The following is a 14,784-nucleotide window of genomic DNA, read 5'->3' on the forward strand; positions in this document are numbered from 1 at the left end:
AGTCCTGCCATACTCGGGTCTTTGTATTCTTGTTGCTCATTGAAATGGACTGTTGTGTCTTTGTTGTTGATGCTGTTGCCCTCTTGCGCAAAAAGCCCATCCATGCCCTGAAACAGGGATCCCATGTCGCCAACCAGAGAATCACTCTGAAAGGCCTTCATATCAACGAACCCGCCCTGGCCACGAAAATCTTGCATCGGGGCCTCCATGCTGTCCATGCCAGCCGCGACTCGCATGCTGATCGTGGAGCGCTGTGCCTCCTGAACCGACGACCGGCTGAACCAGGGAGCTCTGCTCGACAGGCGAAAGCCGTCTCAGCTTGGGCCGTGGATACTTTGGATCCAAAGACTGTAGTGAAGTAGTACAAATGAAAGCGACGAATGCGGCGAGTTGGCAACTGCCAGAGCTGTCAACGGCGTGGACGGAAGTACATGAACCAATTGGATTTGAACGGGGAAACAAGCACATTTATTGTTGCGAGATCTTCCGACTGCCTTTTCATCGTAGAAGCATGGCTTTGTATTGCCCTGTACTAAGCGCCGTTCATGAAAACGAGCCAAGTTGCAAGGAACTGGGGTCGCGACGTGGACATGGACAGACAAAGGAAACTCGGCGTTCCGCGCTTGGCCTTCCGTAAGAGCCCGCATTTTGAAGGAAGAATTCACGTAGCCACTTGACTCGAATGTCGTCTGAGGCGCAGATTCACTGGTCTTGATCGTCGAGACAGGTTCTGCATTGTGGTCAGCGTTTGGCCGAGCCAATGCATTGCGACTGGGTCGGGAGTGTAGTTGCAGGTTGACCAGGAGAGCTCACGCAAGTTCTTTCGACATTCTGGTTCAGAACAGGTCTGTGTTTGCTTGTCTCATCATATAGGGGCCAGTGAAGTGTAGGGAAGGATAGATGCGTTGATGCGCGACTCACCATGTTGGAGATTGATCGCGTTTCCGAGCCCGCGGACCAATAATTGGACCCAATCACGGACACATTTTCGACATTATTAGACGGCATCTACACTTGTAGATGTGAATGCCGCTGATACCGAGTACAAGAGCGAGGCGGGAGCCGCGTCGCGATGTTGTGCAGATGGCGATGGACAATGAGGTGAGAGGTTCCCGCAATTTCGGAGTCCGGAACCGTTAGCCCGATGGGCCTGTCCTGGCCCGCACTTGCCGTTTTACTTTGCCGCCACACCGTTTAGGTACCCTACAGCCATGCGCTCAATCCAAATCCAAAATAGTATTGCCCCCGAAAGCAGAATCACGCCTCAATAAAGGTAAGGGGCGCTGGCGCCAACGACCAAATGCAGAGTCTGGTCGAATCCGCGTGGTAGGCGCCTCGTACGAGGGGTAGCGTTGGGAACCAGCGTCGTTGTTGAGCGGGCCGGGACGGTCAGTCCACTTCAACTACAGGCTGGGTATAGTGAGGCGGCGATAATGTCTGTCTCGAGCTTTCGCTCAGGTCGTCAGGAGAGTGACAACAACAGACCAGTTTCACGAAGCGACTTGCGCTCTCTGGACACTAATTTGACATGAAATCACACCCCAGAAATTCTAATGTCGACACCGTCGCCAGGACAGGACTTGTGCGGCCCAACGTTCCAGCAAAAGTAGCCATGTACTTCGTACTCGCAGCCTCCAGAAGCCCCTCATGTTACAATGCTTCCCCCCGCAGCTTGCGCAGGGTCTGGGGCAATCCTCGCCAGCGATGACTTGCCGAATGTGGCCCACCATCCTGGCAGCGGTGGCGGCACGGGATTGCGAGGATCGGCGCTGTGACGCAGAGGGTTCCAAGGACGGTCGTGACAGGAGACGTGCTTGATATGGACATGCAAGGCGAGGCGCCTGCCTGATCTTGCGAAAAAAGGAAACCAGAGTCGCCACGCGTTGGCGCAGCCTCGCCGAAACCAAACCCGTCGTCGACGAACGGCTGGCCCCTCTTTCTTGATGGACGAGGGCCGGCTCGTTCTGTCGTCATGGTGGATGGCTGTCTATTTTGGACGCATCCGCTGCGCCAGCCAGCTCGCCAGCCCAACGAGGGCAAGGCGTCCCCATAATTGCGGCCAGGGGCCATGTCGGCGCGTCTCGTGTTGGTCGCGCCGGCCGGATTCGCGCGCGGGCACACCTCTTCGCAGCGGAGGCCAACTCAATGGATTGGGGCCATTGGGCGTTGACTGTTGCCCATGGAGCCACAGCAACCGCATCGTCACTGAAAGCGTCCGCCCACCGCGCTGGACTGCGGGCTGCCCCAAGCCACACCATCCACTAGTCGAGGTCCGCAGCACCAGGCAAGCTCGTAGCCCTGGAGTGAGCGAGCCCAGCCCACCCCCTCCGCCTGTCCGTCCCCTGGCGGTCTGGCAGCCGGACGGTCCAGTGGGTGGTGGTGCGTCGGTGCGCTGCCGCTGCTGAACGCCCGAGCGCCACACCCCCCCGGCTTGGCCCCGTCCAATCCCATAAACTGGCAGCAGCCGCCAAGCGGGAGCCCCTCGTCTGTCCGTCCCGGCTGGTCCTGTCTTGGGCCCGAGGTGTCGCTGCTGCCCGCACTTTCCGCTGCTGGTTGACAGGCCTTTGCTACCTACGTCACGAGACTTTTTGCCGCTAACCACCACCGTTACCACCAGGCACGTCCACTACCACAACCACAACCACCACCATCACGACGCACTTCTTGGAGGAGGCGCGAGACATGGCCAGCTCGCGCACCGCTGCCATCAGACATCCCATTTGAATATAGCACCTTTCGCGCTTCTACATACTTTTCACATACGTACTTGCATCCCGAGGCACGCGCGCAGTCCGAGCCGAGCGCCCGCTGCCTCGTCCATCATGGCCGACTACGACAACCCTGAGTTGCAGGCCAAGCTCGACGAGCTCGAGCGCGAGCTAGAGGTACGCAGAACCCGCTCCATCTGGCGGTGCCAATGGCACCGAGCTGACATTGTGCTCGATAGGAGGGAGACATCACGGAGAAAGGGTAAGATTGGCGCCGCCGCCGCTCCGCCCCCGTGCCCCTCGCGGCACCATAACGCGCGCAGCCCTGACACCCTCACAGCTACCAGAAACGCCGCACGATCTTGCTGTCGCAGTACCTCGGCCAGCAGGGCGACCCTCCCGTCCCGGGCCCGCGGTCCGGGCTGCGGATACACGCTCCGGACGACGACGCTCGATATGTCTCTAGTGATGGCCATCGGGCAGCTGCCTACGCTGCCATCGGTGGGCACGACTCCGACCCGACCAGCCCCAGCTCCTCCAGCTACCGTCCTACTTCGTCCTTTGGCGCGCAGGGCGGTGCGAGCCATGCGCCGCAGGACTCCCATCCCGCAGGACTCCTGCGCCCCGGCGGTCCCATTGCTGAGCGGCCGATCATGGCCGGCCGCGATTCTCTCTTCCTAGCCCCAGGTAGCGACGGGCCGACGAGGAGCGGCACCATGGTTTCGGGAGACTATGCCTTCAACCCCGACCAGCAGGGCGCCTACACCGATAACCAGCAACAAACTCCCCAGCAGCAGTACTATGACAGCAGAACAGGGACGCTCAGGGACTCGCAGGGCTATTTCTCCGACTTTGCTGGCCAGCAGCATTACGACCAGCACCAGTCGGGAGAGTACGGCGCACAGCACAGATATTCCTCAAGCGACGCCTTTTCTCCCACCGCCGCCATGGCGCCGCCGATGCTTACCGCCAACGACCTCCCTCCGCCCGAGGTGCTCGAATATCAGCTGCCGCTCGAGCCGAGAGAGGTACCGTTTGCCATCTTTGACCCGCACGATAACAACACGCCCATGTCAGGGTTCGACAATATGGCTGCCGTCCTGCGACATCGAGCACGGAAGACGGCCAAGGTGCCGGCGTACTGGGTGCTCGACAGCAAGGGAAAAGAGATTGCGTCCATCACCTGGGATAAGCTGGCATCGCGCGCGGAGAAAGTGGCCCAGGTCATTCGCGATAAGAGCTCACTCTACCGCGGCGATCGGGTAGCGCTTGTCTACCGCGACAGCGAGGTCATTGACTTTGCTATTGCCTTGATGGGCTGCTTCATTGCCGGCGTAGTTGCTGTCCCGATCAACGACCTGCAAGACTACCAACGGCTCAACTATATTTTGACGTCGACGCAGGCTCACCTCGCGCTCACCACCGACAACAACCTCAAGGCGTTTCAGAGGGACATCACAGCCCAGAAGCTAACTTGGCCCAAGGGGGTCGAGTGGTGGAAGACGAATGAGTTCGGGAGCTACCATCCCAAACGAAAGGAAGACGTTCCTCCTCTCACTGTGCCCGACCTAGCGTACATTGAGTTCTCGCGAGCTCCTACCGGGGACCTGCGCGGAGTCGTGCTGAGCCACCGTACAATCATGCACCAGATGGCCTGTCTGAGTGCCATTGTGTCGACAGTGCCACGCAACGGACCGGGCGATACGTTCAACCCGTCTCTGCGTGACAAGAACGGTAGGCTCATCGGTGGCGGTGCCGGGAGCGAGATTCTGCTGTCGTATCTGGACCCGAGGCAAGGAATCGGAATGATTCTGAGCGTTCTGCTCACAGTTTACGGCGGGCACACGACTGTCTGGTTCGACAACAAAGCCGTTGATGTCCCCGGTCTCTACGCGCATCTAATCACCAAGTACAAGGCTACAGTCATGGTCGCGGACTACCCGGGTCTCAAGCGAGCGGCGTACAACTATCAGCAAGATCCGATGACAACGCGAAATTTCAAGAAGGGGATGGAACCAAATTTCCAAGCCGTGAAGCTGTGCTTGATTGATACCCTTACCGTCGACGGGGAGTTTCACGAGGTGCTGGCCGACAGATGGCTGAGACCGTTGCGAAACCCTAGAGCGCGAGACGTGGTTGCCCCCATGCTATGTCTCCCCGAGCACGGCGGCATGCTCGTGAGCGTGCGCGACTGGCTGGGAGGAGAGGAGCGCATGGGTGTCTCGCTCAAGCTCGACCGAGCGCCCGAGGCTGACTCGGAGGAGGACCAGGATGATAAGGATAAGGACAAACCTGCGCCTTCTAACGGATTCGGCAGCTTGCTCGGCGGGGGCACGACGAAGGCCACAGAGCAGAGCGCCAACGACGAATTGTACGAGGTCCTCCTCGACAGGGAGGCGCTCAAGACGAATGAGGTGGTCGTCACCGCGTACGGCGACGAGGTGCAGAAGAAGGCTGCCAACAACCCTGACATGGTCCGTGTCGGCGCCTTCGGCTATCCGATCCCCGACGCAACTCTCTCCGTGGTTGACCCCGAGACGGGTCTCCTGGCGTCGCCGCGGTCGGTTGGCGAGATCTGGGTCGATTCACCCTCCCTTTCGGGTGGGTTCTGGGCCCAACCCAAAAACACGGAGCTCATCTTCCACGCGCGGCCGTACAAGTTCGAGCCTGGCGAGCCGACGCCGACACCGGTCGAGCCCGAGTTTCTGCGTACCGGCCTGCTCGGTACCGTGATAGAGGGCAAGATCTTTGTGCTTGGCCTCTACGAGGACCGCATCCGACAGAAGGTGGAATGGGTGGAACACGGCCACGAGATCGCCGAGTACCGGTACTTCTTCGTGCAACACATGGTTGTCAGCATTGTCAAGAACGTCTCCAAGATTTACGACTGCTCTGCGTTTGACGTCTTTGTCAACGACGAGCACCTCCCCGTGGTCGTTGTGGAATCGGCGGCCGCATCCACGGCGCCTCTCACGTCAGGCGGCCCTCCACGGCAGCCGGACACTGCGCTCCTGGATTCCTTGGCAGACCGCTGCATGGAGGTGCTGATGCAGGAGCATCACCTGCGTCTCTACTGCGTCATGATCACGGCGCCGAACTCGCTTCCCCGAGTCATCAAGAACGGGCGACGCGAGATTGGCAACATGCTCTGCCGCCGAGAGTTTGACCTCGGCAACCTGCCATGCGTGCACGTCAAGTTTGGTGTCGAGCACGCGGTGCTTAACCTACCCATCGGCATCGACCCCATCGGTGGCATCTGGTCGCAAATTGCGACGGAGTCAAGAGCGGACATCCTCGCGGACTCTGACAAGCAGTATTCGGGTATCGACCGGAGAGAAGTCGTCATTGATGACCGCACGTCCACTCCCCTCAACAACTTTGCCTGTATCACGGACCTCATCCAATGGCGCGTTGCGCGACAGCCCGAAGAGCTGTCTTACTGCACCATCGACGGCCGCGGTCGCGAGGGCAAGGGCATCACCTGGCGCAAGTTCGACACTAGGGTCGCGGCTGTCGCCATGTACCTCAAGAATAAGGTCAAGGTGCGGCCTGGGGACCACATGATCCTCATGTACACGCACTCTGAGGAGTTTGTCTTTGCGGTGCATGCCTGCATCAACCTGGGGGCGGTCGTGATTCCTATGGCGCCTCTCGACCAGAACCGGCTCAACGAGGATGTCCCGGCGTTCCTGCACATTGTCTCGGACTACAAGGTCAAAGCCGTGCTTGTGAACCAAGAAGTGGACCATCTGATTAAACTCAAGCCCGTCTCGAGCCATATCAAGCAATCGGCACAGATTCTCAAAATTGCCATCCCCAACGTCTACAACACGACCAAGCCGCCCAAGCAAAACAATGGGCTCCGAGACTTGGGTCTGACGATAGACCCTGCATGGATCCGGCCGGGATATCCCGTCATTGTCTGGACGTATTGGACGCCCGACCAGCGGAGAATCGCTGTGCAGCTGGGGCATGACACCATCATGGGCATGTGCAAGGTGCAGAAGGAGACCTGCCAGATGACGAGCTCACGGCCGGTCCTAGGGTGCGTTCGTAGCACTACCGGCCTGGGCTTCATCCACACATGCCTGATGGGCATCTACATCGGGACGCCGACTTATCTGCTCTCACCCGTCGAGTTTGCCCAGAACCCCATGTCGCTGTTTGTGACTCTGTCTCGGTACAAGATCAAGGACACCTACGCGACCCCACAGATGCTGGACCATGCGATGGCGGCGATGCACGCTAAGGGCTTCACTCTCCACGAGCTCAAGAACATGATGATCACGGCAGACGGAAGGCCACGCGTGGACGTGTTCCAAAAGGTCCGTCTTCACTTTGCCGCTGTGGGACTGGACAGGACTGCCATCAACACTGTGTACTCCCACGTGCTTAACCCGATGGTGGCGTCTCGGTCGTACATGTGCATCGAGCCCATCGAGCTGTGGCTCGATACCAAGGCGCTTCGTCGCGGTCTTGTGGTTCCCGTGGACCCGGACTCGGAGCCCAAGGCACTATTGGTGCAGGACTCGGGAATGGTGCCCGTGTCGACACAGATTGCCATTATTAACCCAGAGAGCCGCAGCCACTGTTACGACGGCGAGTTTGGCGAAATCTGGGTCGACTCGGAGGCTTGCGTCAAGTCTTTCTACGGTTCCAAGGACGCCTTTGATGCCGAGCGGTTCGACGGACGAACGGTTGACGGAGACCCCAACGTCGCATACGTTCGGACAGGCGACCTCGGATTTTTGCACAACGTCAGCCGGCCTATTGGACCGGGAGGAGCCCTGGTGGACATGCAGGTGCTGTTTGTGCTGGGCAGCATTGGCGAGACATTTGAGATTAATGGTCTTTCGCACTTCCCCATGGATATTGAATTGTCGGTCGAGCGATGCCATCGCAACATTGTGCCCGGAGGCTGGTGAGTATATGAGTCCCCAAACTGAGTCGTGCGTGTCTGACCCATTGGTAGTGCCGTCTTCCAGGCTGGTGGTCTGGTGGTGGTGTTGGTTGAAGTCAGCCGCAAGCCGTACCTTGCTTCAATCGTCCCGGTCATCGTCAATGCCATCCTGAACGAGCACCAGATAATAGTCGATATTGTCGCTTTCGTCAACAAGGGGGACTTCCCTCGGTCAAGACTAGGCGAGAAGCAGAGAGGCAAGATCCTTGCAGGCTGGGTGACGCGGAAGCTGCGCACCTTGGCGCAGTTTGCCATCCGGGACCTGGACCCGGCCGCTATGGGCGAGACTGGAGGCGCCGGCGCAGAGGGCGGAGGTGACCCGAACAGGATCTCGACAGGCAGCATACGCTCCGGGGCACCCGCTGCTGGAGCATCCAGCCTGAGGAACGTCGAGCACGCACCGCAAATCTTGGAGCAGGAGGAGTTTGAGCAGCAGATGGACCACATTGCCAACATGACGCCTGTGCAGACGCACGATAGCATCGGGGAAGAGCATATGCCTACGCCCACGGCTTATCCGCAGAGCCATGCTGCGGGCGGAGAGCCGTATCATGCGCGGTCGACGAGCGGGGACGACGGATACTTTGGTGGCCACCAATATGGCGGTGATGAGCAAGGAGAAGCTCCACCACCTGTCGGCCCGAAACCGGCGAGGCCACCTTCGGAGGGTCACGCGCCTCCCAAGATCCGGCTGCCTGGGGTAGACGGCCGTGAGGGCTTTGACTTGTGGAGTGGCGACGACAAAGGCGACGAGGAGGACTGGACGACGAATGCCATTATGCACATGAACCTCGCCGGGGATATGAACCCGCGGCAGGGTCAGGGGCACTGAGCGCGTCGACCGGCCGGCGATTATACCACGGGAACGAGGACAGCTGGCGCGGAGACAGCGGGTGTGGGAGTTTGGGTATCAGCGGGCTCGTGAGCACGCAAGCCTGTTGTTGTTTGATTGACGACAGCAAACGCTCTGTCACGAGTAGCAGCAGTACATGGTTCAGTTTAGAAAAGTATGAACAGAGTAATATTGAAGCTCGGCTGTGGCCGCACATGCGGACCTCTATCGCCGAAGTGTCCCCCGAATGTGAACCGAAACGCCAAGCTGTTTCCCAAGTCTGTGTATCTAATGCGTAAGGTTACAATGTCCCTATATCACTTGCTCTTGAAGATCATTTTCTAGCCCCGACACAGCTAGGCTTTCTCGAAGCTCTGAGATGTGTGGTCTATCGTCAGCTCCGATCACCGCCGGTCACTGTGTGGCGTCGAGTCGAGCTCGAAGCGCTCATCGGCGGGAGCCTCGACTGGGGCCGGGTTATCCGGCATCTCCTGCGGCTGCTGCGGCGGGGGGCTCTGCGCGTGCGAGTAGGGCGGCACGGGGGTGGTCTTTTCGGGCGAGTACGGGTGGTCGTGGTAGCTTCCCGGGGTGGCGCCAGCGGCGGTGCCGTGCTTGTTGTCGCCGAGCTCAGCTGGGGAGGCGTCGCGGGCGGCGGCGCGGCGGCGGCGGCGCCAGAGGAAGAAGGCGAGGAGGGAGCCGGCGATGACGGCGAGGGCGACGCCGACACCGATGCCGGCGGCTGCGCCCGAGGAAAGGCCTGATGAGGAGGATGAGGAGCCGGAGCCGGAGCCGGGGTCGGAAGTTGAGGAGGAGCCGGGGTGGGAGGAGATGGTTCTTGTGGTGCCGCCGGAGGTGATGGTTGAGACGGGGACCTGGAGGGATGTGTTAGTTGAGTGAGTCTTTCTTTGATATGAGATATAAGACTGTTCCCCCAGGAATCAAGACGACTCAGGGGGAAGTCAAGAGTTGAACGTACGTCGGAGAAGACGGTGCTGTAGGCGCCGTCGTTGACCGCCTTTGCGCTGGTCATGAGCCAGTGCTGGGCGGGCTGGTAGACCTTTGTGTCGATGTTTGAGCTGAGGAAGACGGCGGAGCCCGGGTGGACGTCGAGGTGGTAGCCGGTGCCGTTGTGGACGTTGACGAAGCGGTACGTGTTGTTGCCCCAGTTGGCCACGTCCCACTTCTGCACGTCGCTGCCGTCCGGGGCGAGCATGCAGGGGCGCGTCTTGTCCGAGTCGGTCTCGGCCTCGACGCGGCAGACGCCGAGCTGCCGGTTGATGGCCGTCTTGGAGGCGCGGATCTGGTAGCGCCCGGGCTTGTCGTCGACGGGTTGCTAACGCAGTGCAGCGTGTCAGTCCCCCCATGCTGGACGCGTATACTATTTCCTTTGTCGTCCTCCCTCTCAGCGGACCCAGATACGCAAGAGGCATGGGAAATTGTCGAATCCTCGCCCAAACTCTGGCCATGTGACGAGGGAGAAGGGGGAGAGGGGCAGGCAAGAGACTTACAAACTGAAAGTACTGGTTCTTGTCGGCGGCGAACACGTAAAAGACGCCCTTGCCGTCAATCTGCAGCATGCCGCCAAAATTCTTCTTGTCGTAGTCGTCGACCCGGCCCTCGGTGAGGTGGTACCACGCGTTCGGGTCGAGGTTGCTGGCGGGCTTGAGGTCGGACATGGTGGGCGGGCGACTTGGGGCCCGTTGGCCACTCGCGATGTTAGCGAAGCTGGTGTTGCTGCCAGGTCCCGGCTGTAACGACTCGCGATGGACCACCACGGCAGGCAAAGACGGGTATACTGTATAAGACGAGAAGAAGAAACAAGGACAACAGGAAGGAGAAGGAGGAGGAGAAAGAGAAAACAAGGATGCGAAAGGGAAAAGAGGAACGGCAATGAGATTGACTGGGACTGGAGCCGCCCGGGGCCGGTTAGAGGGAACATTGGGGCTCATCAAGATGTGTGAGCGAGCACACACAGGACCGGAGTACTAGCCACATGGCTAGCTCTGTGTAGCAGGCGGCTCGACGATCGCGGGACCGGGGGCGGGCTGGCTCAGCCTGTGCTAGCGGGCAGCCCGTCAAGCCCGTGAAGAACGGTCCATCATCCCACGTTGGCGCGCGACGGACGATGGATCCTCACGTAAGCTTAAGAAACGAGTCTTTGCATGGGGGGAGGGGGGAGTCCGACGCAGCCAGCCAGCACGACTGCCGTGGGTGGGCTCGACGATCCCTCGCGTTGCGATGTGTGTGTGTGGTCTGCAGAGGGAACGAGGGCATCCCGGCGAGCGGGCCTTGGTATTAGGTACGGCATGGCATGGCATGGCATGGCATGGCAGGTTGTCGAAGCTTGTTTTTTCCTCGGGACGGGACCGGGACGAGGCATCACGATTGACGAAGCTTGGCGTTGATGATGGGCGCATCGCCGTTGATTCATTACGAGGGACCTGTGCTAGTAATGTCTTGCGGCCCGCTGGCTAGATCGAGAAGAGCAGGAGTCAAGACGTGAGGCAGGTGAGAAAACTAACAACCTAACATACATACTACCACATAGCGCCAGCCACTGGGACCGTCGGGAGCCGCACGGGCTGGCAGGGCAGGCTTGTGCGTGCGGCTCCCCAGAACGTGGCGTCAGCCCTGGAACTGGGACTGGAAACTGGTTGACTGAGTTTCCCGTCCCGTGGCCCTCCGTGGACGTTTCCTTTCCTTTCCTTCACGTCGTCGCCGCCCCCCCCCTGGCATGGCCTGGCGGGTGGAACCCCAACATGGACCTGACATTTGGGGGCCGCTTTGACTCGCCCATCACTCACTCTCCACCACCGCCGGGCGGGTATCGTCAGGGCCTTGTGGCTGGAGGCTTCACCTGCAGCCCTGTCTGCCTTGTAAGATATATCCGTGTATGGTACTCGCATGCATACCTTCGTGATGGCAGATCAACGACGGCTGGTCCGAAAGCGCCCTTGGATGGGGTGCTGTTGGAGGAGTCGGTGGTGGTGGTTGGTGGTTCGACAGCCATTTTGATGATGGGGGTTCCGGAGGTCCACTGCGGTGCCAGCCAGCCGCCCGCCCCTGGCCTGGCCCTGTTAGTGGGCGGAGCGGGCGGCAGCCGCTGGGCTTAGCGCCACAAGCGCGCCCAGGATGGGGGCCAGGGGGCACGATGGAGACGCCGGCGCGCTCCCGTCAGGCACCGCCTCCCGTCCCGTCTCCATCCATCGTAACAATTCTGGAGGCCATCCTGCTCCTTCACGCACGGCATGTTTCTCATCATGCCGGCACGTCAGCTCCTCGGCAAGACATGGAGAATTTCCCCTCTTTCCTCCTCGGCACGGGCTTCCTCTGCAGCTTCTGAAGCGCGTCCTGACCACGACAAATCCACCCATGCTGTTCCGTCGCACTGCTTGATGACGCCGGTGGTCAGACTTTAGCGGGCCTCGCATGGCGATCACGTCCAGCGACGGGCTCCCCTTGCCGCTGCCATTGGCCCCCGCCACTCACGAGTCACAACCAAACGCTCTCCGTCCTGCAGGCATGGTGATGCAAAGGCCAAGGAGCAAACGCTGATGGGCTTGGGGAGCTGAGCCACCGTTCGAGGCAGATTAACCAAGTGACCAGGCGCTTTATTTCTGCCTATCCTGCTTCTATTCTTCGTTGCTGCCGCGGCGAATCTGAACTCGCCGTGGCTGTTTCATCCAACACACGCAACGTTTACTCGACAAGCTGCGTGGCTGCTTACCCATCAGTCAATGACCACGCAGCCCACAAGTCTAGGCGCTCGACTGTGCAAACAGAAACTCATTAATCAACAGCCTCAGATCCGGGTCCATGTCCAGCGTGTCCAGCTGGCTCGCGCGCGTCGACGCCGGCACGTCGTCCCTCGAGACGATGGCCTCAATCTTCTCCTTGAGCTCGTACCCGACCTGCGCCTTGTACAAAATGGGAAACAGGAGCTCCATGGGCTTGTTGACGGCGAGCTGCGGGTTGGCACCTAGATGGATCACCGCCGGCGATCGCGGTGGCACGTCGCGCAGGTCGACGTGCACCACGTCGTCGACCACGGACACGCCCGGCTCAGGCCCTTCACCCGTGTAGGAAGCCTTGACTGGCCAGGCCACTTTGGCGCTGGGCACGCGGACAGACCAGTTGCGGCGAAGGCTCGGGTGGCCGCCCGTGGTTGGGCCGATGGTGATGGTGCCTTCAGCCTGGTTGAAGACGATGGGTGTCCGGATCCAGTCGGGCCACTCGGTCGCCTCTCGCGGGATCGTGATGCCGTCTTCGTCCTCCTCCAGCAGCTCGAACCGGCCATCTGCCCCGACCACAACGACAATCTCGAACCGGTCTGGGTTCTTGCCGCCATTCTCCGGAACCTCGGCCCTGTCGAGAGGCACGATGGCGCCCTGCTTCAACAGAACGGGGCACTTGTCTAGCGTTCTGTTGAACCACAGATGTCGGTCGCCGTCGTAGACCACGCCCGTGAAGTAGTCGACGTATTTGCCCGGCGGCAGCCACGCACGCACCTTGCCCGTCTTGGTGGCCCGGTTCAGCGGCGAAGTAATCGGCGCCACAATCATCTCCGTACCAAAGTAGTACTGGTTCGGAACACTGTATGCCTCGTCGCGCTCGGGATGCTCCCAGTACATGGGCTGCACCAGCGGCTCTCCGTGGTCCTTGTCCGCGGCGCGCGCATTCATCGTGTGGATATACGGTATGAGGCGATGTCGCAGGCGCAGGAAGTTGAACACGGTATCCTGGGGTCCTTGACCTGAGCCCGCCGGCAGCTTCCACGGCTCCTTGCACATCCACTCATTCTTGGTCGAGTGCAGGCGCATGATCGGCGAGAAGACTCCAAACTGCACCCATCGCGCAGTCAGCTCGTCGTCACGCTCGCCCAGCATGTGCCCGCCGATGTCGTGGCTCCACCAGCCGTAGCCGACGTTGCTCGCCGTCGCAGTGAACTCGGGTTGGAATTCCAGTGACGCCCACGACACGGTGGTGTCGCCCGAGAAGCCAACGGGGTAGCGGTGGCTGCCCGGACCCGCGTACCTAGAGAAGATGAGCGGGTGCTCGGCGCTGTCATCGCGCTTTCGCTGAGCGAGACGCTCTGCGTTGCGCTGGTAGTGGAAGTGGTTGAGCACCCAAAGCGGGTCGACGTCCTTCATGTCCGTGTACCGTCCCTGCTGCCAGTCAATCCACCAGAAGTCGACGCCGTCGTCTTCGATGTGCTTGAGCAGCGGGTCGAAATACGCCTCCAAGAAGCTCTTGTCGGTAATGTCAAACGGGATCGTCTCCTTTGTGGACGGGTCCAGATTCAGCTTGCGGGCAACTGCCTCATACATGTCTTCGTAGCTGGCCACACCCTCGGCCGGGTGATCGTTCAACGTCACCTTGAGTCCCTGGTTATGCAGTTCCTTGATGAAGGCCTTTGGGTCCGGGAAGAATTCCTTGTTCCAGGTGTACCCCGTCCAGCCGGACTGACCGGCCTTCTTGACGACGTCGTCGCTCACGAGATGCCAGTCCATGTCGACCACGGCACACGACAGCGGCAGCCGGTGTCGACGAAAGGTGCGGACAAGCTCCAGGTAAGACTCGGTCGTGTACTCCTTGTACCGCGACCACCAATTCCCCAGGGCCCAGCGAGGAAGGAGCGGCTGTGGGCCCGAGATTGCGTAAAAGGCCTGCACGGCGGCGCGATAGTCGTGTCCGTAGCAGAAGAGATAGCCGTCGATGCGGCCCTCCACGGGCTCCCGGCGCGGGGCAATGAAGCTGCCGTCTGGCGTGAAGAGCATCGTGCGCGAGTCGTCGACGCTCGCGAAGCCCTTTCGCGAAGCCACGCCGTGACCCATGTCCACGCGTCCATCGACGTGGTCGAGCGTGCGATACGTCCCGCCGAGAGTCTGCTGCTCCTCGCCGAAGCGCCACACGTCGCTCGTGTGCCCGAAGACGCGGGCGAAGAGGCTCCCCGGCGAGAAGCGGTCCGCGACCTTGCTGTAAGTGAGGTGGAACCGCTCGGTGACAATCTCCACCCTGGCCTCCGTCTCACGGACGGTGAAGTCGGGCACCCAGGCCGACTGCAGGGCCTCGTCGCGGAGGGCGGCGAAGGCGGAGGGCCGGTCCTCAAAGTGCCCGTCCGGGGCATATTCGTAGCGCACGAGGCCGTCGCGCAGGACGGTGAAGCGGAACTTGTCGTCCTTGCGGCCGCCGACAATGGGCGTCGCGGGGGCGACGGTGTGCGTGCGGGAGCGAGAGCTGGGCGGCTCGCTGGCCACGACGAGGTTGATGTTGTAGAAAGCCAT

The 14,784-nt window shown here is 60.6% G+C and overlaps 3 protein-coding genes across 3 annotated transcripts; 1 reads left to right on the forward strand and 2 right to left on the reverse strand.

Moving 5' to 3' along the window:
• Positions 1–2,822: 2,822 nt before the first annotated feature.
• Positions 2,823–8,500, forward strand: PLICBS_003189 (uncharacterized protein; the record flags this gene model as incomplete). Its single annotated transcript, XM_018322923.2, has 4 exons — positions 2,823–2,885; positions 2,948–2,970; positions 3,049–7,629; positions 7,681–8,500. The coding sequence occupies 4 exons, from the start codon at positions 2,823–2,825 to the stop codon at positions 8,498–8,500; spliced, it is 5,487 nt and encodes a 1,828-aa protein (XP_018178153.1).
• A 404-nt stretch (positions 8,501–8,904) lies between these two features.
• Positions 8,905–10,176, reverse strand: PLICBS_003190 (uncharacterized protein; the record flags this gene model as incomplete). The annotated part of the gene is made up of 3 exons (XM_018322924.1): positions 8,905–9,372; positions 9,477–9,833; positions 10,009–10,176. 3 exons carry the CDS (start codon positions 10,174–10,176, stop codon positions 8,905–8,907), a joined length of 993 nt encoding a protein of 330 aa, XP_018178154.1.
• Positions 10,177–12,258: 2,082 nt separating this feature from the next.
• PLICBS_003191 (uncharacterized protein) lies at positions 12,259–14,784 on the reverse strand (the record flags this gene model as incomplete). The annotated part of the gene is made up of 1 exon (XM_018322926.2): positions 12,259–14,784. One exon carries the CDS (start codon positions 14,782–14,784, stop codon positions 12,259–12,261), a length of 2,526 nt encoding a protein of 841 aa, XP_018178156.2.

Source organism: Purpureocillium lilacinum (assembly GCF_023168085.1).
Source record: "Purpureocillium lilacinum CBS 284.36 DNA, scaffold_2, whole genome shotgun sequence".
NCBI classification, from domain to species: domain Eukaryota; kingdom Fungi; phylum Ascomycota; class Sordariomycetes; order Hypocreales; family Ophiocordycipitaceae; genus Purpureocillium; species Purpureocillium lilacinum.